Here is a 25,322-nt window from a genome sequence, read left to right as displayed (position 1 = left end):
GGAGAAAAAGAACAAATCAAAGCCTTATTTTCTGCATTTTACTGGATAAAGTTAACATTTGGGAGTTTAAAAAGTCTGGTAGCAACATGCTGATGTACTTCGTTCTTGCATAAAAAGAGAACATGATCCGTATTTTTTGGTGAGGATGCCTTAAATTTGGCATTTCTGTACTGCATATTCATAGTACGTTTATTGTTGGTCTCTTACAGACTGTTCACATTTGGTATCACCACATCTTCATGTATAATGTTTGCCAAATTAACAATTAGGCCAAAGTAGTTAAGAATGTGTTGTAGACAGTGCTTCACACCATTTATAAAGTTTCTCCTCACGCAACAAGTCTCAAAATTGTGCGTTTCTTTAAGGGATTCTGGGGAATTTCTCAAGGGAGAACAAACAAGTAGCCTTTATTTGTCGCTGTTTACTGTATTTCTTAAATTTGACACGTTAACCATCAATGAAATATTGTCTTCTTTAACGAACTTAGTGTAAATGCTCAGTGTGTTCAGACAGCTGTTAGGAGGTTAGACGCACTTTAGGCACGAAAGCAGACATGCTGGCACAGCTTCGCCTCAACATACGGACCCTTTTTACAAGGAAAGAAAAACTCGGTGTGTTGCATTTAATGCCAAATTTACACAAAGGCTCGAATTACTTAGAATTTGCTATGGCTGTTTTGCAAAGTTTGTTAACTTTCTCCTCATGCGGCAACTCTTAAAATCACGCGATTTGTAAAGGGAGTCTGGGGATATTCAGCGTGTTCACAAACAACTGCTGCACTCTGCTGTCAGTGTATGCACTGACTTTTAGCATCAGCCTGCAGGACTTCCCCTTTTCGTACAGTCAAGTAGTGGTTGTTAAAATATTTGGCTGCATGCACGGTGATCAGCCGAAAATCCTGAACTCTACTGCACATTCACTTTCTATTCAGAGAATAGCTAATGAGTGACAGTACTGCTGACTTGTCCTTAAGCACAGTGTGACTCTTGCAAAGGTCTCGGCTAAGCAGCTCTCGAAAACTTTCATAAAGTACAATGTTTTTGGCTTTAAAAATTATTCAAAAGTACTATAGTAGCACTTCATCCTCTGAGGGCTTAAAACATGAACCGGTGTCATTTGGGATGTGCAACAGTGCTGGTGGGTGTTTAACCTTAATGCTCCAGTGTAGCATGTGATTCACGAAGCTGTGTGACAAGCTGCTGGGAAAATGTTTCACAGGACCTTTCGTATAAAGTTCAAGTACTTGTTTTCTGGAAATGGAGGCCTCGCCTGAACCGGACAAATGTATTCAATGCTTATGCTGTTTTTGACAGTGACAGTTCATCCGGCTCTGACCTCATGTCAACATTAGCATTATAATTTTGTTCCACACTGAGAAAAGCTCACGCAGCATCAAAGTGAAGTGACACAGGTTATGAACAGTATGGCAGAATTTAAATACAAAGGACTAATTCAAATATGCCTTCGGAGCTTCAGCAAATTTCATTGAGGAAAGTAAATTTAAATTAACATTTCTTAGCATCATATTTTGGTTCTCTCCTAGAAAGACAGAAAAGGGAAGAAAAGTACAGACACAAAAGGGAAGTAAAGAACAAAGTTAGGAAGTTAAAAGGAAGTACAGAAGGAAGTAAACCAAAAGCAAAAAGGGCGTAAGGAAGGAGGTGCAGACGTAAAATTGAAGTGAGTAAAAAGGAAGGAAAGACGTAGCAAAATGTAAGTAAAGAGGAAGTTAAAGGGAAGTTAAAAGGAAATAAGTTGGTAAAAAGGAAATACGCTAGAAAATTTAAGAAGCAAGTACATAAATGAAAAGAGATAATAAATAGGAAGCAGAGGAAGGAAGGAAGGAGAAAACAAAGCAAAGTGAAATAAAAGGAAGTATGGCAGGAAGTAAGGAAGTTCAGAAGTAAGTAAGGGAAATAAACAGGAAGTAAATAGGAAGAAGTGGGTAAGAAGAGAAAGAATGAAGTACAGGAGTTCAACTTATGTAAGTTAAAAGCAACAGGAAGTCCAGAAGGAAGTAAAAGGGAAGGTAAAAGAAAGTAAGGAAGTATAAATGAAGTTTAAAGGAATTAAGAAAGAAAGTTTCAGAAGGAAGTACAAAGGAAGTAAAGAGGGAGCAAAATGGAGGTAATCAGAAAGAAAAGAAGGAAATATTATTCTATAAAAAGGAAGTTAAATTTAAGTTCAACGGAAATAAGGAGGTATAAGGAAGTAAGCTAATAAATTAAAGAAGGAAGTAAAGAGAATATAAAGAACTGAGTTAGAAAAGGAAGTGAAGAGGGAAGCAAGGACGTTAAAGGGAACGATTAAAAGAAAACGAGAATATCTAAAGCCTTTCAGAAGTCACCCTCTATAAGTTTTTATGTTACAGTTACATTGTTTGGTGTCACGGTGTCACAGGTTTTAAGATTCTCCTCTATTAAGTCCACAAGGGCCTTGGACCGTATTCACTGCTTAAGGTCTCTCGTATAAACTTCAGGAGCTTTGTGTGGATTGTTGGCGTCTGAAAACACGCCACCTTTCTTAAAGAAGTTGGATATTAGGTCATAGCTTCGGTTATATCAGTGAGTAATCTTAACTTTGTGCATAATATACTTCTTCGCAAGTAAGAGTAAGAAGTTTTCCAGTGTTTCAAACTCAAAGAGACCCAGACAAGGTGATTTCCTACTCCATTTTTGTACATAAACACCTACATCATCTTTCCTCTAAAGGTCAGCCGCAGACTTATACTTTGAACTTTGAGTGCAGCAGTGCCGTGGAAAGCTCCAAATGTAGCTCTTCCTCCAAGGCAGATGGCTTTGCTTTCTCCGCAGGAAAAAAATAATGGCTGAGAGAGAGCACAAAGTGATTTTGCCTTTCGGGCAGACAGGCAGGCCGGTACTTTTCACGTTCACTATTCATTCAAGCTGTTGTTGCTGTAACTTAGAGATAGCTACTCAGTTTATTCTGCAGAAATTCCTCAAACATAGATTCCTTCATCTATGATTCATTAGACGACCGACGTGGAGTCGTAAACTAAACCCTACAACCAATCAGGGAAATTTAAATATGAAGGGCTGATTCAAATATGTTGCTGTTTCCAAAGTGGATATTTGGGAGCTTCAGCATGTTTCTTTGAGGGTAGTAAATTTAAATTGGCTCATTTCAGGCCTCAGTATTGTACTTTGGCTCCCTCCTAAAAAGGGATGTGAAAATGAAGTAAAGCAGGAAGTACAGATGCAAAAGGGAAGTAAAAAACAAAGTAAGGAAGTTGAAAGGAAGTATGGAAGGAAGTCAACCCGAAGCAAAAAGGGCGTAAAGAAGGAAGTATGGACGTAAAATTGAAGAAAGTAAAAAGGAAGTATAGAGATAGCAAAATGTAAGTAAAGAGGAAGTCAAAGGGAAGTTAAAAGGAAACAAGTAGGTGAAAATGAAGTAATTTAGAAAATTAAAGAAGGTAAAAGAAGAAGTAATGAGGAAAAAGGGGGGAGTGAAAAGGCATTAAAGCAGGAAATACAGACACAAATGGGAAGTAAAGAAGGAAATAATTAACAAAAAAAGGAAGTTAACGAGACATTTAAAGAAAATAAGTAGGTGAAACGGAAGTAAATTAGAAAATTAAAGAAGGAAGTACAAAAGGTAATAAAATGGAGGTAAAGGAAGGAAAGAAGGAGGTAAGAAAGCAACAGGAATTAAAAAGGAAGTGTGGAAGGAAGTAAGGCAGAAAATTAAAGAAGGAAGTACAAAGGAAGTAAATAAGAAGCCAAATGGAGGTAAAGAGGAAGAAAGGAAGGAAGTATGAAAGTAAAAAAGAAGTTAAAAGGAAGCGATTAGCAACTCAATTTAGTTTGGATTCGAACAAAGATTGCTTCATGTATGATTTATTAGATGACCGGCATGGAATAAACCGAACCCTGCAACCAATCAGGACAGCTCTTCACCTCCACCTGTTCGTCATACACAGGTAACACAGCACGGAGGAGAGTCGGTGCTCCGTCGGTTACTTCTAACAGAGCAGTAAATGTTGTTTACCAAACATGGCAGGTTTAATTACGTCCCTTGCAAGTTCCTGTATGATCCGCAGCGTAAAGGTTATGTAATCACAAATTATCCAATTCTACTTCCATTTTTTAAAGGACCTCAGGACTCTCCGGGGATCGCAGCACTTAAGCAGTGTTAAAGCAGCACAATCAGCGGGGCCCTCTCGACCTGAAACCGAGGCTGCCCCCACATCCTCCACTGGGACGCTGCTGTTTACCGCCCGGAGTGGCTGAAAATTAATTGGCTCCTTGAGCTGCCGTACATTCCCCCTGTCAGTGCGATGGCCTCCCCTCATTGCCCTGTCACTTTAAGTCGAAGTGTATTAATGGACTGTGTGGGCCATTGATTCCTAATTCCTCTCGACGTCGACATCGGGGATAAATATTGCGTGGCGCGGCCGTCTTCGGGCTTATTGTAATCAGCATTGTTATTGATCGCCTGCCCGAACCCTGCAGAAGTAATCTATTTTAAATACACTTTCAGTAAAAGGGGGGGAGTTTTGGGTCTTGTCCCAGCACATTGTCTTTGAGAGGAAAGAGGCACAGGAGCTACTTTAGCAAAGAAAAAAAAAAAAAGAGGGAAGACAGGATGAGGAAGTAGGAAGTCTCCCGATCTTGACACGCCAAGAGACTGACAGATAGAAATATTGCAAGAGTCGCCATGTATGCTCAGTGAGATATGTCCATAGGTGGTCTCTGGGTGGTCTCCGCTGTCAGCATGTGTGTGTAAGTGTGTGTCTGTCTCGGCGAGGCCGGGCGGATGATGGATGAGGGCTCAGCCAGCAGCGAGCCAGACGTCGGCGCTATCGATTTATCCTCACATTCGTCTGGGAGGAGGCGAAGCGGGGCGACTCGCCACGAGGAGCGTTTTCAACACAATGCGCCTCTCGAACGTGGCCGCGCACACATCCAGACACATATATATATACAGTATTTACACCCTAAGTATTTCAAATGGGCGATGATTCTCTCGCACCAGCGGAGGCGTGGGCCTTGGTTGGAATTTCATATTGTCTGCCGAGCACAATGGCCGCCTCTCCTCCTCACCGAGGTGTTTTTATTGATCCGCCCGCAAAGTGGCATCCACTTGTTTAACATCCAGTCTAATACACTTCAATCGGCCCAGCCTTGCCCGTCTGCTCCTCCGCCTGTTTTGTTCAGGAGACGGAGAAGAGGTGTGTACGTGCGTCGGGCCGGGGTGTTTGCGATGTGTGCTCCTGTGTATTCATCTAGAAAAAGGTGACGCGTTTGCCGAGCTGCAAACAGGTTTTTTGTGCGACTGTCAAAGAGTCCCTGCTCCATCCAGCCCATTGAGCAGCAAATTAAGGGCCTTTCTCTGCTCGAGGCTTTGGTTTTTTTTGCGCATCGGGTGTTCATAATCAACGTTAACAAATTGGAAGGACACCCATTGTTCTCGCTGTCTAGCCTTCTTTGAAAATGGCCCCAATTACGGCGGACACAGAGGCGACATGTCTGGGACGCAATCTCCGTGATGACTGAACAAGATTACACTTGAGTTGGACACGTTACAAGTAGATACTGGCGTCGCCAACGCAGCCAGAACCTGTTTTATCTTGTAGTTGGAGCAGCTGCTCTGTAACGTATTAGTAATATCTAGTTTAAGCAACTTGTAAATGTCTAGTATATGTTAAATGCAGCAATTAAAGGGTTACTCCACCAATTTTACACATTAAAGTGTGTTTACAGGTCTTGGTGAAAACTACTGCATATGTGAAAAAGCAGTTTAAAGCCTTTTGTGGCTTCAGAGGAAGCTGGATGTAATCTGATGAATTGCCTTCCAGTGATGTCACTCAGTGGCATTGTGGGTAATGTAGTTGATCCAGAGATCGTTTTTATTCCATGCATTCTTCTCCTTTTTTCAAAACAAGGCGCCTACATTAGGTATAGACCGATTTTTCTGATTATCAGGATTTGTGTTATGCTGAACTGAGCCGGTTCCATGTTGGTGGAAACGTCCCCTCAGGAATCTTTCAGTTGAGCGACGTTTTGTACCGAGAATTACGATCCGAGAGGCTGTTTTTCTAACTCGTCAACAGTCTAAACTTCCGACTCTCTGACATGTCAGGAATGCTATAAAAGCGACTTTGTATTTCCTGTCTCCTCGAGTCACATATAGATGAGTTACGGTAACGATGGAAGATTGAATCTAAATGTCTGAGTGGGTGTGCGGTTAATGGCGATGACAGTTATGACAATAATTTTATGTTAGTGCTGACATTTACCGCAAGACTGCTCCGATCGCGGAATCCAAAATGATAAACGGCTCCGCGAGAGGTTTCATCTCTTTCACCTTTTCTCTTCCCTCTGTCTCTGTTTCTCAGGGGATGATGTACCTGGAGGAGAGGAGGCTGGTCCACAGGGACCTGGCGGCGAGAAACGTGCTGGTGAAGTCGCCCAATCACATCAAAATCACCGACTTCGGCCTGGCGCGGCTGCTGGACGCCGATGAGAAGGAGTACAACGCAGACGGGGGCAAGGTTGGTGTAAGTGGAGGCGTGAGCGTGTTTTTTGTGTCTGTGTGTGTGTGTGTGTGTGTGTACTAACCGGCTGAGAGCAGTTTAACACACAAGGCAGCTTATGTAACACCGGGTGACATAAGTAGTAAATAGTGCAACCAAAAGGTGAGAAAACAAAAGATCAGTGCTGGTGAAGAGGGACGTATGTGTGTCTGAGTGTGTACATCTATGCAGCTGTATGTTTTTATATAGTAAGCAAGGCTTGATTATTATGGGCTGATTATTATATCTGTTATTCATCTGTTTAGTGTTTAATTCTTGTTGAAAACGTCTTAAAGATCGTTTTTTCCTTGTCAAAATAACAGAACCTGACGTAACACCCTAAAAAGGCTGATTTTGTCAGGTCAAAAGTGGCTGTAAACACCAAGTATTAGTATTTATCATTTATTTTATTCAACTTTAATACACACATACTTTTGGTAAGGCAGTATGAGTATGCGTATTTCGGCATTTACACTGCATTTTCTAGTTTTAATCTTGCTAGCATAACGTTAGCTTTCTGGCTAATAGCTCAGCCCAAGGTAGCTCTGAGCTGAGCAGACTACTCGACCTCTCGTTGCTAAGTCGTATCTCAGGTTCGTACTATTTGCTGGAGTAGTGAACAGCGTTTCCTTGCATAAACGCCTTGATTGCAGTTATTAGTCAAACCCGCAGGTGTTGCCAGGGAACGAGAGCTATGGCTCGTAAAGTTATTATTTCCATAAGTGAATAAACAAGCTGTTCTCAGAGGAAAGTAAGGGCCTTAGAACACTCTCTAGAAAGGTGGCAGGGTCCGCCACATATAAAGAAAGTGAGACAGTGTGAAATTGTGTTGTAAGTGTGTTTAAGGTTGGTTTGTTTGTTCAGTTTATTCAGTCATGAAAACAAAGAGAGTTTGTTTATTTGGTCTGTTTAAGCGTGAAAATCAATCACTGAAGTTTTTTCTCTTTCTTCCCAAAAACTACATAGTGCACCTTTAAAGTGAAGAAGAGCGCTGCAACTAACGATTATCTTTATGTGGATTAACCCGTCAATTATTTTCTCAATTTATCTGCGAGTTGTTCGGTCTATGAAATGTCGATCGGTGCTTCCCAAGACGACGTCCTCAAATGTCTTGAAGATATTCAGTTTACCGTCAAAAAGGAGTAAAGAAAACCAGAAACTATTCACCCTGAAGAATTTAATACTTGACCACAACTTTCCGTCACCTCTTACTTCCTCTGTGATCACTCGTCTGAAGCATCAATACAGCCAATCAGACAGCACGCCCGCTGCCATTAACTTGTATTTGCATTTATTTTGTCAGACGACTCCGCGAACATGAAACAGTGATTTGCTTTCTCTCCCTCAGGTAACAAGGTTGTATTTATAACCTCAGAGCAAATCACTGTTGTCCGCTCGCTCGGGGGGGCCCGGCAACAGAAAAATATGTGCGTATGTAAATGAGAAGCAACTAAATCATAAGTGCGGCTGTAAAGTGGAGGTTGATGATGGAGAGCATTAAAGGGCAGAACAGAGGAAACAGAAAAATGGCTCCAGCTGAGCAGATGTTGGCTGTGATGTATCAGTTTTGTACTTTACCGACCAAAAGACAAGGACAGAGGAGAAGATTCAGCCTGTTCATCATATCAGGCATTTCAACGCGCACTGTAAAAAATATTTATTATATTATTCGGCCTGAAATTACAACGTTACAGTAATTCACTGTCAGTAATAACAGTATTTTCTGTAATTTCAGGAAAAGTTTGGCCGTTTTTGCCGCCAGGCATTTTACCATATTTTTAGCTCTTTGTTTTCTGCCTGAAAAACACACTTTCACATGTAAATTATGTTTTCAAATGTAGCCAGAAAGAAACGAGAAAGAAAGCTCCCTGCTTGTGTTGAAACATTGCTGAGAGGCAAAAAAGAAAAAAAAAAAAAAAAAACCCATGAAGGAATATGTTCTGTGTGTCCAATATCTGAGCTTCTGGTCAGGGAAGAGTCTGGTGCGCCGAGTTTCAGTAAAAACACAATTTAGAGGCACTTCATCCAAACAAATTATGCAGCCACAGTTCCAATCAGTTTGTTTTGTTCGGGGACCAAGACTACATTAATCAGGAGCCCCTTCTCCTTCCCTCGCTTGAGACTTACTATGCAAACTGTCCTGATCAACTCCCTTTATTAAATTGGCTGGTTTCATTGCTGCATCTATTCAGCTGGAGGCCGGGAGGAAGCCGCTGCATCTTGAGTTTGAGCTGTTATCTGTGCGCAAATGAAAAATGAGAAAAAAGTAGTTTCATAAAAGCGGACCAGGTGTGTTCGAACGCGACCATCTGAGTGATTGGCTCCGTGTCGGTATTCATTGATGCCTTGATAAACGGCGAGCTGTTGTCAGCGGATCTACATGTGTGCCATAAAAATAGATAAATCAACAGACGTGAAAAAGTGGAGGCGCTCTGCGTTTTCCGACCTGAAGCTTTTCATTTCCCCTTCTTCCTGTTCATTTCCCCCGGAGGGAGCGAGCGCATGTTTCAGGGCTCCCACACAGAACGGAGAGGCTGTATTTTAAATGACCGCAGCGTGTACGTACGTGTGTGTGCACACGTGCGTTCACATGCGAGAAGCGAGATAATTGCCTTGTTCAGTGGGCTCTACCGCAAGAAAATTCGCCCTCTGTAGTCAATATGGAAATCATACGGCAGTTAGGATATGTTGATGCGCGCCATTGTCCTTGTCAGGAATGTCAAAGGGCCCGTTGTTATTACTATTTCACACACCGCTCGCTCTCGACCTACCAGCTACGGAGATAATGTGAGGCAAACGGCCGATACAATCTCGTTTAGTATCTTAAAAAGCACGCTCGCCGTCGATGATCCCCGGGTTAGACTGAAGCTAATCAATCACAGTACTTGAGTAATATTGAGCAAAGCAAAACTATGCTCGAGAGCGCTGTCGATTCCCCGATATCTCCCAAACGGCTGATTAAAAGGGAGGGCGGCTGTTGAGCAACGTAGCGTAGTGGAAAAAATTGTCTGAATTGAAGTGTAAATAAATACAATGTTTGTCATAAAATCAGAATCTTCATGTATCTTTTCTTCCTCTTTTCCTCAGATGCCCATTAAATGGATGGCTCTCGAATGCATCCACTACAGGAAGTTCACCCATCAGAGTGACGTGTGGAGTTATGGTGGGTGACAAATGTATTGTCGTTTGACGTCATTACACCTTACACTTCTACCTGTGGGAGGAATTCAATGACCTGAAATCCTGCTTCCTCTATTTGCATTTTCGCCCCCTTATCTGTCTGCTCATCTTGTTCTCTCTTGTCTCTTTGTCTCACCCTCCCATCTCTCTCTTTCTGTTTCCTCTCTCTTGTTTCCCCCCTCCACTGCCCTGACTTCCTACCTCCACACATAAGGAGTGACCATCTGGGAGCTGATGACATTCGGAGGCAAGCCGTATGACGGCATCCCGACGCGGGAGATCCCGGACATACTGGAGAAAGGGGAACGTCTGCCGCAGCCGCCCATTTGCACCATAGATGTCTACATGGTCATGGTCAAATGTGAGAAAACGCACACAAACACACTTTTACAAACAAATAACCAAGCACGTATATCTATAACATGGTGTATAATTTGCAAGCAGCTATGTAAGTGGGCCTCTGACATATTTCCCAGATGTATTCCTGCACTTTTAGAAGAAAATAAATGCCCCCAGAGTCCTAAAAGTGCAATCATAGATGGAAAAAATACAAACCTCTTGTATGAAAAGGTGAATGAGAGAGATTGATACAGTGTGCTGATGAAATGCACTATACTGAAAGCACAGGTAAGTTGCTCCTTAACATTGCAATGGATGGCTATGTTGCACATTCTCATACCTTACTGCGTGAACGTCATGAAACGTTGATGTTGTTTCGTTATTCGGCACCAAAGCTACTTGATTAAGTTCCAGATAAGATCACGGCTTCGTTATAATAAGTACATTAGTTACATAAAAGTAATGCGAGTTAACATAGTTTTAGAATTAGATGAGAAAGTCAATACTACTCTTACGCCTCTTTGCTTAATATGTAGCTGTAGCCAGCAGCCAGTTAGCTTGGTTTAGCATGAGAGCTTAACTACAGAAAACAGGGAGAAACGGCTAGCCTGACTGGCTGAATATAAGAAAACAGTTGCAAGGAAGCTAACTCCAGGAAGTAACTGCTCCTGGCACAGAAATATCCTCCCTCCGGTATCAATCTTCTAATCTAACTCTCGGCAAGAAAGCGAGTAGATTATTCCTTCAGATGAGAAACAATTTATAGATGAAATAACCAGATGCTAATGTTCACTTTTAGCTAATTCAGTGATTTAAATACGTTCAAAAAAAGAAAACTCATGTTGCTTGGCTACAAGCGTGCAACAGCCCTGCTCAGTATTTTAAAACATTGTCGAATACATCCAGCGATATTAAAGCAAAATTTAAATCTTATATATTGAATATAAAAATGAGTCATCAGTCTTTTTCTACATACGACACGTTTCTGAACATAACTATTACCTAAGCCACAGGTGGCACTCCAAACACATTGAACCTTATTTCTTTATTTTCAAGTGTTTATACACTGCTGCATCTCAGCTTGAGGTGTCAGAGATGAGTTGCAGTTTAATAAAAAGGGTTCATATTTTTAATATTCATCCGGTAAGGTGTTATTTGAGCTCTGGGGCTCCTATTCAAGGCTGCAGGAGAAGTCGATATGTAAAGAGGGGATATGAAAAAACAAGTGAAACAGAGAAAAGGAGTTGTTGTCATGAAACTGATGAGATGCCGCTTCATGGTCCGCAACATGCAGCCCCCCCCGTCCTCACCAGGGACTCTGCCCGCATCCTTGTTCGTGTCGTCTTCCATCTGGACCACCGCGGCCCATCCAAAAAACCCACCCTCTCTTCATCCTCCCCAAATTCTCCCATGTCTGTCCCATCTTGCACTCCTTCCCCCTGGCTGGATTCAGAACCCTGGTGCTGGTGCCGGTGCCGGTGAGGGATCCACCCTCCCATATTTCCAGGAAACCTTCCAGACGTACATGCCAAGCTGTGTTATATGATCTGCCAGCAATCGGCTGCTTGGCCATCCTTTTACTCGCACCAGTCTGGTCACTGCTCAACCCCCGAACTGAACTACGGTGGAGGGACTTTTCCTAGTTGTGGCTGAAAGTCTCATAAAACGATTACCTCACATCAACTTCTTCCCACTGATTTATTTTTTCTGTCGCTGCAGTTCTTGGTTCTTTTTTCTTTTTTAATTATCTAGTCCTTTTTGTTGCACAAATATTGTCTCTGCGCCATGAATATTCTTATTATTATTGGCTGCTTGTAGCTCTGTAAATTTAAACTTATTGTGCTGTTGCACTCTTTGTGAGACGCTGTGGATGAGTGCTGAAAATGCCAAATGTGTTGAAAGAGAACGATGTGATCCAGCTTGGAGCTTGATATCAAAACATATTCCCCTGACAAAACTGTTAATCCAGTGGAAATGTCATAATATCTAATTGTTTTATTCCAAATGAAAAACTACTGCCAGTGGCTTCTGACAGCACAGCAGCAAACCATGGAAGCCCTGCAGCCATTTAGCCTAATAACAATGCCAACTGATTTCTGTCTTTTCCCCCGGAGGAGGTGGTACAGAATACATTTTATGTGCTACATAAAATGTGTCTGGACAATAATATTATACATGCTGAGGTCAAAGGGATTCCCTTTACTTATCAAGCGGCAAAAGTGCTCAGGGGTTTCCACATTTTCCTGACTTATCATCAATCAATATGTGATACACACATCAGCCACAACATTGAGACCACTGATAGGTGAAGTGAACAACTTTGACCATCTTGTTTCAATGCAATATTCTGATGGGAAACCTTGGGTCATGGCATTCAAAGACCAAGCACTACTCCCCCATGCCAACGGCACTCCAGACGGCCACGTAAGCTGCTCAGAAATGTCCCGAAGAACTTCTCAAACATCTCAAGGCATTGGCCTGAAACTTTCCCAGATCCCAATCGTGCCATGAAATGTCCGATCAATAAACAAACCACCTCCGACACCCAAAGGATCTGCTGCAGGGCACAGCAGGATAACCCCAGAGGTCCTGTTTCCAAGCCTCGACCTTGGGTCCTATTCATGCGGATGCTGCTTGTCTCGCACCACCTAGCCAAACACCACTGCAGACCAAGTACACTCCCTCATGGCAACGGCACTCACCGATGGTTGTGGCCACTCAGCAGGACAGTCCACCCGGCGACACTGAGCTCAAGGCTTCAACCTGGCCTCTAATTTCTCCAATCAAGCAGTTGTGGAACAAGTTTGATCCATGGAGGCCCCACAGTGTATCAGATTTGGCTCTGATCCATCAGGACTTCTGGGAGTGTCCTCTGGATTCTGGCACCAAGACAAGAGCTGAGGTTCCTCTGATTCATGTGGGTTGGAAGGTGGGTCCTACTTGTATCACGCTTGTTCTGGCACATCCAACGGATGCCTGATCAGATTGGGATCTAGGGAACCTGGAGGCGAGGCAGATGCCTTAAGCTCTGTACCACGTTCTTGAGAAGTGTTTCCAGTGTGGCAGTTGTCATGGTCCTGCTGTGGGTGCCTTTGCCATCAGGGTGTCAAGTGGTTTCCACATGAATGCCAGGACCCAAGGTTTCCCAGCAGGACATTGCATTGTAACAAGATCATCTTGTCATATTCACTTCACCTATTTTTCTCCTTTTAATGGTTTGGCTGGTCATTTATTACTTTTTCCTCAGTCCTCGGTTGTCCATCAGTTTTATCCACTGTAATGCTGAGCAGTTAATCCTCTCTACAAGTTTAAAATCTTCCTAGTATTACTCAATTTTACTCACACTGCAATGCTGCAACCCTGACAGGGCCACACTCACACCACAAGTGCACAAAAGCCAAGTGACGTCGGGTGAGCGTCACAGTGGTGATTAGAAATAGCCAAAAAGAGGTCAAGCACCGAGTCAAAACTAGCAGGAGGGGTCACACCGACCCATCAAAAGCCAGAAGGAAGCTCAGCAATCGGCCGCATTAATTCTAATTACATGTTGACTGAGAGCCGTTGTTTGTTATTTGGTTCGCCGTCACACTGCGTGCCCCGCCGCCTGAGCACCACCCCAATAAAGATGAAATAGAGTTTGATTGCTGGAGTAATTGCACCTCATTTAGGTAATGTGCCTGCGTGGGGGCGCTAGAAGCGGAAATTAGATGAACCGAGTGAAGACGGGCGGGCGAAGTGACAACAGAGAGGGGTCAGGGTTTATTTAAGGAGAGCTAGCTTTAGATCGACTGTGGTGTTGATGATTGGAAAACAATCAGGAGCTTTTACGGAGAGGAAACAGATTCAGATTTGATAAGAAGTGAATGAATGTAATGAGGTTAAGCAATTATTTTTGTGACTGTGTTAAGTGCTAAATTTGAAATAAAGTGAAATTAAGCAATTATATTCGGCTGGCAGTACCTCCCCCTAGGACTGCCAGAGGCACCCAGACCTCACGGTAGCCGTCACTGCTGCAGAATATGTAATAGGGATGCAGACGCTGAAATCAGCAGCTCAGTCTGCTTCCTGTCTAATCTGAGCTGAGGCACCACCCAGCCTAACTTCACCTGCAGGGGTTTGCTGTGTTTACTGCAGCCGTGGCCTCAGGAAGAGAAAAGCAGGCTGGAGATCAGAATAAAAAACTCATTTTCTCGACCATATTAACTACCGCTGAGTTGCCCTTGAGCAAGGCACTTAGCTCTTAAAATATATGGGAGTAAACACTGTGCTCGCTCATTATGTGTTCTCTGGGTAAATGAAGGTGAAAGTTATAGTTTTTCAAATCGTTGTCATTATGTGTAAAGTGTGCTGAGTGCAACAAAAGTTCAACGGTAGTCTTTCAAAGAAAATGTCAATAAACTGACGATTAGTTAATCAAAGACACGTCACGAAAGTACACTTTCAGTTTCATCCATCACTCATGCAACTGTTTATCTCTCTAACCTCTTCGTCTCCTGTTCCATCTTTGTCTTCCCCAGGCTGGATGATTGACGCAGACAGCAGGCCTAAGTTCAAAGAGCTGGCTGCTGAGTTCTGCCGAATGGCCCGTGACCCCCAGCGGTACCTGGTCATCCAGGTGCGTTTGCCTAACGAGGCTCACTGTCAGAGATCTCGATAATAAGGCTTTTCTGTGCAAGCATCCACTTTCTGGACAAATAAATGTGGCAAATAAAAACATGATGTTTTGAGGAAAGTCTGTGGCCGTAATAGCATCTGTTAAATGAAACTAATCCAGTAAAATTAAATGATTATGTCATTAGGGAGACGACCGCATGAAGCTTCCCAGCCCCAACGACAGCAAGTTCTTCCAGAGCCTTCTGGACGAAGAGGACCTGGATGACTTGATGGATGCCGAGGAGTATCTGGTGCCTCGGGGTTACAACGTGGCTCCTCCGTCGTACACGACCAGGCCTCGCGTCGACTCCAACAGAGTAAGGATACTTTACTATACTATGCTTTTTATAATACCACTCCAAGCTCCCAAGCCAGACCCCTAGCTGCACTGCAAACTGAGCTAACTAGCTAACAGCAGCCACAGTTAGCAGCAGTTAGCAGGACCTTTGGTGATATGCGGCCAGTTTTTACATATTCCTCCTTTAAAACATTACCTCATTGAACGTCTCTGAGTCTTGTCGACAGATTTTCATTGGCTGTGGTGGTTGTTTAACAATTAGGACAACAATTCCCATGATTCCACACTAATTGCATCCCTTCGTTTTGTTTTGATTGAGAGACCCCGAGTGGCAGAAATTACATATTGCGGTTTAAATATTGTGCTTTTAGTAATTGTATAAGCTGTAGATGGGTTGAGACGGTTGATAAATGTTTAAAACAACATTAAGCATTACATTTGTTCACCTATAATTACATTTTTTAAGATAATCATGCATCATATCGCTTCATAAAAACACTCTTAGGTCTTTTTCTCTTCCCTCTGGTCAAAAACTACTACTCTATAAGCGCTCAAGGTGGCTAAGGACTTCCAATACACTGATGATTTTCCTCTGCTAATGGCTCACCTCCATCATTTCCATCCCAGCGTTCATGGCTTAAACCTGGGCTCTTTATGCGCCTGCTCCCCAGGCCCCAGGTTTCATTACTCAGAGCTCCGTAAGCAAATAACAGGCGCTCTCTTAAAATGCCGGGGCCGTTTACTAATAGACAATGAGTGCTGGCTCTGCTGTTTGCTCTGCAGCATGCACCACGTGCCGCTGGCCCACAGCTCTGCATCTTATACACCTTTACCCTCATGACCTACACACTGGTTCCCTGATGAGCACTCACGTACCCCAAAAAACACACACACGTTAATCCATCCTTCAGGGTCCCGCTTGTTCAAGGTCAACAACCCCCATCATGAATTGAAAGACTTTTGATTATGAAGGCAGACGGGGAAAGCAATTCATTGTTAAAACCCATCAGCTGGCTGACTTTGGCACGGAAAGTTAGTTATTCAGGTTGTGCCTTCGCAGACACCGTCCGATACAGACGGTTATCTAATCTGTGCTGATTTGCTCTCACGCTCACACTTGAAAAGAGGAGCGGATAATGACTGGCTTTGAAGAAGGGATGAACAGAGAAGTTTGGAGGAGGGTGGGGAGGAGGTTGATTGCAATGGAGGGAAGACGATGGGAGTAGGTGGAGAGATATAACCCCAGGACGTTTCCTTTTTTTTTTTTTTTCTGTTGTGTTTTGTAGCTCCGCTTTCTGTAATTGCTGCTGTATCACAAGCAGTTGGCAAGAGCGCAGAGGAGTGGGCCCGGGTTAAATAGCCTACGGCAAGCTAACGCAGCACCACAAGAAGCCCTTTGCTTACATGTCATGTTTTGTGTTTTCTTGTGGGGTTTTTTTGTTCTTTTTGTGAGGTTCAGGTGTTAGGAATCGTAGCTTTGCCTGGCTGCCCCTTCACCGTCCCTCAAGGCTGATGACTACATTGGCACAACTTTGTTGGAGAATTTTACCTTCAACAGGCAGCTGCACGGGTTAAAAGTCTCACTTCTTTTGCCGCGGGTGGTATACAGCTGGCTTTAACTCAGACGCAAACTTTATTATTTCTGGCATCGACACCATGTGTGTCTGTTGTGGTTCAAATGAACTATTGGCATCTATACTTTTGTTTGTTAGATAATGTTGTTCCAGGGGTTTTATCACCGAATAGCTACAAGGTGGCAAACAAAATATGCATTAAATTTCCCTGAGTGGTTCAGACCAAAGCGAATCTAACTTTATCTATCTGATAAAGCAAGAAAAACAAGTTTAGTAAAAGTTTAACAGTGACATAATAAGTATGTTAAACTCAACCCCTAACCCCAACCCTAGTAAATATATATTTATTTTAACAAAGACCCTCAATAACACTTAATTTTATTAATGTTTATAAGCATCTTATAATGACTAGTAAGGGCTAACATGAACTAACGACAGGGAGCATTTTTCTCGTGTGTGTACCCAGAATCAGTTTGGCTATCGAGACGGTGGCCCAAACCCTTCAGAGAGCTCCATGGCAAGCGCCCAAGCCGGTGTGAACCAGGAAGCCACAGGCGGACCCATACCGGCCCTGGAGGACCAACGCTGTAACGGGACCCTGCATAAGAAGAGCCTGAGCCAGGCTGGGGCGGAGGACAGCGGCGGCCAGAGGTACAGCGCCGACCCGACCATCTTCCTCGGAGAGAGGGCGTCCAGAGGGGACACTGATGAGGACGGATACATGACGCCCATGAAGGACAAGAGCTCCTCAGGTATGGGAGAAAAATTTCAAATGCGTAAATGTTCAGAAATCACATTATTTTCTCACACTGTCCATTGCTGCATCATCTCTTGTCACCCTGTGTCTCAACACTCAGTTCTGGGTCCTTTTTAAAAGTAACCCTGCCCATTTATATGCATTTCTCACCACTCTATAAAGCACAAGTAACTGTGTTGTGGAAATAACTACACCGCAATCCTCTGTGCTGTTCCACAAAGACACAATTTAAATGTAAAACAAGTGAATCTTGCATTTACTGCAAATTATAGCCCTGCTCACCGTTTCTGTATCCTGTCATCTCTTTGCTCATTCCCAGAGTAAATACGATCTTTTGTAGTATATTCTGCTCGTCATTTTGCCCGTTCATTTCATTTCAAAAACCATTGATTAAAATTCTTGCCGAGTTTCCATCAACGGTGTATGTCAGCTACTACAGAGTCATGTTTTGCCTTTGATCATAATTCAGTCCATCAGCCCTGCTCTTGCACTAGCGTCTTTGATTTCTGAGCAGCTCGAAATATAACAAAGCCTGCAGCAAAATGCATCTGATGCAATGTCAAGGAACGGAAGAGTGGGCAAAATCAATAGGTTTCGCACCCCACTATTATAGTGCTTGGAATCAGTGAAGAGGGGTCATTTGCTGGCATTTTCACCCCCGGCAGATGGAGTTTCCGGTGCCAAAGAACTTCTGGCATTTTGCCCGTCTGGTCCTGAGTGGCTGCCATTATCGCCATTATCATCTCCATCTCCGTCTTCTCTCCTCATTAGCGAGTGATCTTTTTCAATTTCTTTTGTTTTCTCTTCTCTTTATTTAATTTTCTTGGATCTTTTGTTTGTCTGTCTTATTCTCTTATAAACCATTTGCTCTTGTTCCCGCTCCCTTTTCTGTGCTACAGAATACCTGAATCCCATTGAGGAAAACCCATTTGTCTCACGACGTAAAAACGGTGAGATCCACGCCTTGGATAACCCGGGCTACCACAGCACACCCAACAGCCAGCCGAAGGGAGAGGATGAGTACATCAACGAGCCCCTCTACCTCAACACCTTCCACAGCCCTGCCGAGCTGGGTCTGGAAGCCCTGAGGAGAAACGGTCTACCCCTCCCAAACCAGCCTCCTTCTTCCATCTCGGCCACAACTTCAGGCTCCCACCTCCCGCTCACCATCCAGACCAGCCTGCCTCACTACCCCCTCCCTACGACCCAGCCCTCTCCATCTGGCATGCCTTGCCACCACGGCCCACCGACCCACATCCTCCACGCCCATCACACCATCAAACCTGCAGGACAACCTGTCAATCCAGGTGGCCTCTCCGCCGGCCAGAGCCAAACAGGAACTACTGCCCAAGCCCAGGTGTGCCAGTCAGGCGTCCTGTCCACTTCGGCCACCATCGGGCACGGCAGCCTGCCAGCCTACCAGAGCCACGGCACCATGCACCCCGCCAGCTTGCTGAAGCATGGTGGACTGACATCAGGTAAAGTCAGCGGGAAGAAGCTGAAGGTGACCTTTGACAATCCAGAATACTGGCAGCACAGCTTGCCTCCCAAATCGTCCAACCAGGCCATCCCTGATGGCGCCCAGGGAGGTTCAACCAATGCCAAGCTCTTCTATAAGCAGAACGGACACATACGGCCGGCGGTAGCTGAAAACCCTGAATACATGTCCGAGTTTTCTCTGAAATCCGGCACCGTCTTGCCGCCTCCACCCTACCGGCAGCGGAACACTGTGGTCTAGGTCTTTCCACTTAAACGTTCCTCAACCTGACTCTAGCCTCCAGCAACCCAGACATCCTCTCCGGTTCCACTGTTCCACACAGATCGGGGAGCGGCCACGACAAGAGCCGCCCCCCAACTCTTTCCAAATAACGTGCCATCTGCCGTAGACCGTAGCGACATCAGAAGGAGGTGGACCGAACGGAACCCGAGCAGACCCAACTCAGACACCTTCACTTTATCCAATCCAGTCCATTTCTGTTCTGTAGATAGAGACTGTGCTTCACGTCACTGAGTTTCAGCATACGACGGACACATGACTGTCACCCAGCAGTGGACGTACCGTGTTGTCCCAGCGAGGTAGACCAGAATGGCGACAAACAAGATGGATTCGACTTAGGGGACCGGAACTCACTGCCAGCCACTGCGGTGTCAGGTTCATGAGAGGAACCAAGATGTTGTATTATTTTTTTGGGTTTTCCAGTATAAAGGTCTGAGGATGAACAAAACTCTTGCGAGGGTTTCTGTGATAGGCAAACAGACGGAGCAAACACAGTCTGTTAGATGTCTTGTGTTGTGAATGACCTTGTGGAGTGAGGCGAGACAGCAAAATACGGAGGGAAAAAGACTGAAAGGTTTAGTCAGGAGAGTGACTTCCAGTAAAAGACGGAGCACTGGAAGCCGATCAATCATATTCAATCTTTTTGCCTATAGGATTACATGTATGTTCTCAAATTTTCCATCGAATATGTGAAATTCATCTCATCTTCCTACTGTAACTGTGAAACTGTGATGGCCAAAACTACAGTGATCCCTCCTTTTCACATCTGTAGTTCAACCATGGACTTTTAAAACTTTGCCTGAAATCACGCAGGGCATATATGCTGTTTTGTTATTTTTGCTTGACTGCAGCTGTCTACTCTGAGAAGCTGATCAAAAAAACAGCTTTTTTTCCAAGCGAAAGGGAAAAAATACACTGTAAACATTTTTATAAACACTGGTTGCGGTGCTGAGAAAGATGGATTTTTATACACTGGTGTGCCCTCTCAGATCGTGAAGCTAACGCAGATGAGTAAAGAGCGTCTCGCGATCAGAGTGGGAGGGTATTTGGGGAAATTGCTGTATCTGCCCAACAGTGTGATAAGACCATCCGTAACACAACCGAGCTCAAAGTGGTGATCATAGAGACCGAGATTGAGCGAAAGAAAGAGAAAAAATCTACAGAGAGGGGAAGGAGAGTTCATACGAGCCGCCTAATGAAGACCTCAAGGAATGAACAAGACAGCACCAGCAGAGCACAGGAAAAACTTCGTTTGTGTGTGTGTGTGTGTTTATGTCAGCTTGAATGTGTGTGTTCACATATTAGCTAGTCAGTTTTTCCCCCACAGGGAGTATCTGTGGAAAAAGCGATGTGGTAGAAGTCGGTGTTGACGCATTCGACAGCTAAACTCGACAGCTCACCAGACTCGACGCCGGTCCGACCTCAAACCAAGGCTTCCACCATATGACTGCAGTCAAGTAGAAAACACATTTTTCTTTTAAAGCTCATTGTGTCGCCCGACAGCATCAAACCTCTGGGAGATTTTCATCATCTCACCTCAACTGTCTTGTTTTTTCTCCATTGGATTGGTTTAAGTCATGAACCTGAGGCTTTATGTAGAATCTGTTGAAACTGTGCCAAAATTAATACATTTTTCTTCAGAAGGAATCATTTTGGTGGCTTGGACTGCTGGTTCTGAAGACCTATTCCTCTCTATGACCGCAGATTCGGGCAAGGTACTGCCCGGTATAGAAAGGAAATGGATGCAGTCTCTGTGGTTTTTCTTTCTCAACTGTGCTCCAAAGCTTTGTTTTGCCATCGCATCGGCGTTCATGCAACCAATTGATCACCCTGACCATGAAGATTTGTTAGTGACGGATAAGCAACTTGCACAATTTTAAACCATTACATTATTTAAAGAATAACCATCAAAGACCAGGACCACATCTGCGCGGACCTAATCACAAACTACTAACCTACCAACCTCGTCTCTGAGAAATTATGTGCATATACGACTTATATCCAACAGCAAATACATTTTGGAGAAAACTAAGCCAACTGAGCTTATTTAATGTTTTACGACAAAATATCCTGTCTTATGATCCAGTATCTGCTAGTATCAGCTACATAAAGTGTTTTGAACTGTTTTTGGTTTTATTTAAGCACTCGTAGCTCATAAATAAGGTTAGCGAAAGATCAGTGTTGTAAAAAACTACTCAATACAGCATCAACAGAAGTATCCCAACTGAGTTATACTCTTGCGATCCCCAATTGAGCACTGATTGCCCCCTTTTGGTCTCCAGAGAAAATGTTTCAGCCCTTCCTCCTGATGCCTCTGCAGGCAAACTGCCAGTCGATGCTGCTAAAAGCGCTGGTGTTAACAGCCATTATTTCTTCCGCCAAGCCATAGAAGAGCACCTGTGGGTGGGAAAACACCACAAAGCTTGCCAAACGTTCGGAGATCAATGCGAGAAATTTTGTAATGATGGTTCAGCCTCAGAGGTCCTCCTGCAATATCTCACTAGAATCACATCTTAGTTCAATCGATATGAACAAAAATCATGTAGTTCGTGAACCTTGAGTGAGTTTTCCCAGCCATTAACTGTGGAACCTTAACATTATTGCTTTGTCATTGCTTTTAACAGCTTTTCATCATCCTGCGGCATAAGCAGAGCCACGTCCGAGCTGTTTCTTCGTTTATTTTCTGTATTTTTTGATGTCTGTGTGTCTGTGTGTGTGAAAGTGTTTCGTCTAAGTAAGCTGTATATGTTTCTCCTCCCCGTGGAGCACTTTGATCAAACTCGTGGGTAGAAAGAAAAGGATTTCCGCCCTTCGTTACTGAAATATTCAACTTGTTTATCTGGTCGTTTACCACTTCAGAAAAGCAAAATGCTTTTTAGCGGAAGTCCAAGGATGGTGCCGCGGCCGGGAGGTCACGAAGGATACACACTTTTTTGGTGGTACTGGCCAGCCTCATGAATGTCCTTGTGTCCGAGTTTTTTTGTTTGCTTCAAACAGTATTTATAATGCTGCTTTGATGATATCATGATTATTTGATGAAGGAGTATTTTGTAGTCCCTTTTGGAGCTCTAATTCAATGAAATAGAGACAGCATTTAATATCAATGTGAAATATTAATGGTGCGTTTGAGCTTGTTTATACAGAGCAACGGAAGCGTCTGCCAAATTTGGGTTTTTCGAGAAGAAGGAGAAAAAAACAGAAAAAGGCGTGATGGTGGTGGAAAAAGAAAAAACATGCATCGGTTTCCTCTCTCTCTTCGTTGGCCTAAATTTATACCGCAGACCGGCCTCGCATGTTCTCCAGAACACTTCAGAGTATCCGAGACACTCAGCAAACCCTCCGCTTTCTAATTGAACCTCCTCATGAGTTCATTGCCAGAACAGGAAGAAAAATAACATTCCTGAACCTGAAGAGTTTGTAAAACTCTTGTTTTTTGTCATCCGAAAAGGCCTCGGTGACCTTTTCTGTAGAAGCGATGATTTCTTCCCCTCCGCTCGCTATTATTCTTGCTTCAAACGTGTTTTTGCCTTGGCGTCGGCTCGTGTTGCCTGCTGCTATTTGTCTCAGGCCTAAACACTCTTGCGGCTCATGGCAGTTCAAGAACACACCATGGCAACCGGTGTTTAAGAGCGATTACCCTTTTTTTTCTTTGTTTTCTACTTTTTACCGTTTTCCTCCGAGCCAAGGTGCAGAGGCATGTAGCCATGTTGTACTGAAGTGAATCCTCCGTTATCTCATCCTCAGCGTATAGGCGACGTTACGAGTCTAATGTATAGTACAATATCAACTTGCATGGTTCCCAAAGTGAGTGTTTTTTCTGCCCTCCACCTTTGTATCTCTCCACTGATGGAACAATATAGCGAAGGGAAGACATAACCAGATTTTTTAACCCGAATTCAGTAGCACAAAATGGAAATCCTAATTTCTGGAATCTTTCATGGGGTTTGTTTTTCGCTTACGGTGCCCTACACGGTTAATTTTTCAAGGAAAAAGACTTGAATCGATGAGATTTTCCACTATCGTGTCAATCACTGTACATTATTTAACACGTTTCGTCATTCTCCGCCAGCGATTTATTAAGTTGTCCGCGCCTCAATTGCACAAATCATCGCTTTACCATTTTGTGTTTTAAATTATCAGATCAGTATAAATGTACAGAATCTTTGGGGTTTCCTCCAAAAACTTATCTAACAAACACTTCAGCAACAAATGTGAATAGTATTTTTATAAAAAGCACTGAAACGGCCGACGTGGTGAATTTGTAAATAAGGGAGGCGATGCTTTGAATTTATATGGTCTTCTCTCCTACTGCTGTTTTCTCCTGCTTATATCGACTTGTACAAAAAAGAGCCGTACATATTTGCTTTATGTAAGTGTACCTTTTTGGACTAATGGGAGTTTGATTTTAAAAAAGTGCTTGTTGACCCCCTCTCTCATGTGAAAAACTCTGTTCAGTGGCCCCCTTTTTTTCCTCCAGAGCTTCGTGGCTGTCCTCATGTAACGTTTCAGTTTAGGTGAACACTGTAAAAAAGTGGTAAAAAAGTGGTGGTGGTGGTGGGAGGGTGTATATCTGTGTTTCACTTCCCCATGTCTGCCACATTTCATTTTACACTCAGTAATGAGAAGACCCCTCCGCAACAACAAGCGAACGATACCTTCTTTATCTCCCCTTCTTTCTGATTCTCATAAAAACTGAAACCAGTGCTGCCAACCGACCCAGATAACCTGGACTCCAGCGTTACCTTCTCTGCGTACTTTCTACTGGAAATATTACTGAGCCAAGTCTGACCTCCTCTTCTTCTTCTTCTTCTTCCTCCCTGAAAGGCAGAGCACAGCCTTCGACCTGTTGTTACGTTGGTTTCTGATTTGTTTTGCATGCTTTTAGAGGAGACATAGTGGAGAGAAGGCGTTCCCCGATATAACTCCTCCTCGCCTACGTTAGCTTCCCATACTTCCCCCCCAGTGTCCCGTTATTTGAAACCATACCCAAAGCTTTATATCATAGAAATACCGTTCCTCATGTTTGTTACATGAATCTGTCAAAAGTATATTTTTAATTTAATATAAATAAAGATTGATTCAGTATATGTTGCTGTGGTTTTGGTGGTGATTTTGTGCCTCTTGTTGTTGTCTTACATCTAAAACATGTAAACGTAACTGTGGTAGCTGCAGTAATAAAGCATATATTGACATACACTATACTGACAAATACAATGTCATATATTGAAAATTAATGTAAATATATGTAGGGAGTCCACATATTTGGTAATAAATGGCAATATACTGTCATTTTGCTCAAAGACCATATTATAAAGTACAAAGAATATACATTTGTAATACTGATTGTGTTTAAAAATCTATTATTTACAATATATTTTGCATATATTACAAGATAAAACATTTTATTATTTAAAAATGTTTAAAAATATGTGGTAATTTTCTTTACAATACATGAAAATTACACAAATTTCAAACATAAGCTTGTGTCAGTTCTTGATATTGGTGTTATATGTAATTACTAAGTAAAAAATATTGACTTAACACTTAAATTGACACAAATAATGACAAAAACCAACAATGTAAATATATTGGATCTAAATATGTGACGAGTAACGCAACCATCCCTTATGACAATGAGCTATTGACTACTGTAATACAGTAAATTAAAAATCTGTTTTAATATGGACATATTATATCACAAAATATAATGAATATACATTTTGATGATGCATTATGTATTTATTTATATATTAATATATATTTTGCAGATATTTGGAGATAATATATTTTTGGAAATGTTCTTTATAAAGGTATATTTTGTCTAAGAACGGGCTGAATATGTAGCTACATAGTTAAAATGTTGTCATAATGCTGTTTAAATGACACAAATACAGTGAAAAACACATTGCGAGAAGGAAAGTTCTGCATGTTCTTGAGAAAATTATTCTCAAAGTAATTTTTGAGAAGGGTTATATGTGATATATAGCAAGAACCTGCAAATAAACTGAACTTTTACCCTTTAAAGATGAAAATCAGCAACATCGGCTTCCACAGGGATTCTGTGTCTTGCTCAAAGACACCTCAGCAGGGAAGCTCGGGGTTCCTAGGCCCAGATCCCCCTCTGCTCGACACGCCACCCTGCCGCCTGTAAATAGAGCAGAAAATGAAAGCAGCCCCCTGTTCGGTTGCTCTAACAGCTTCAATAA

General features: G+C 43.0%; 1 protein-coding gene across 6 annotated transcripts in view; it reads left to right on the top strand.

Annotated features, from left to right (window-relative positions):
- The window catches only part of LOC311253432 (receptor tyrosine-protein kinase erbB-4-like), a 305,493-nt gene that overhangs the window by 264,913 nt on the left and 15,258 nt on the right, over positions 1 to 25,322 (top strand). For 3 of the 6 annotated variants that reach the window (XM_084347398.1, XM_084347395.1, XM_084347394.1), the window contains 7 exons: positions 6,362 to 6,523; positions 9,626 to 9,701; positions 9,933 to 10,079; positions 14,575 to 14,672; positions 14,857 to 15,027; positions 17,049 to 17,334; positions 18,239 to 24,203. In XM_084347398.1, coding sequence (XP_084203524.1) covers positions 6,362 to 6,523; positions 9,626 to 9,701; positions 9,933 to 10,079; positions 14,575 to 14,672; positions 14,857 to 15,027; positions 17,049 to 17,334; positions 18,239 to 19,077 — 1,779 coding nt within the window. In that variant the 3' untranslated portion in view covers positions 19,078 to 24,203. Of the gene's footprint in view, positions 1 to 6,361; positions 6,524 to 9,625; positions 9,702 to 9,932; positions 10,080 to 14,574; positions 14,673 to 14,856; positions 15,028 to 17,048; positions 17,335 to 18,238; positions 24,204 to 25,322 lie in introns of those variants that run through there. The other 3 variants (XM_084347397.1, XM_084347396.1, XR_014621681.1) reach the window with 2 other exon arrangements.

The sequence above is a fragment of the Pagrus pagrus genome, assembly GCF_965226575.1.
Source record: "Pagrus pagrus genome assembly, chromosome: 24".
NCBI lineage: Eukaryota > Metazoa > Chordata > Actinopteri > Spariformes > Sparidae > Pagrus > Pagrus pagrus.
Note: the sequence above shows the minus strand (reverse complement) of the source record. Positions and strands in the feature narration are given on the sequence as shown.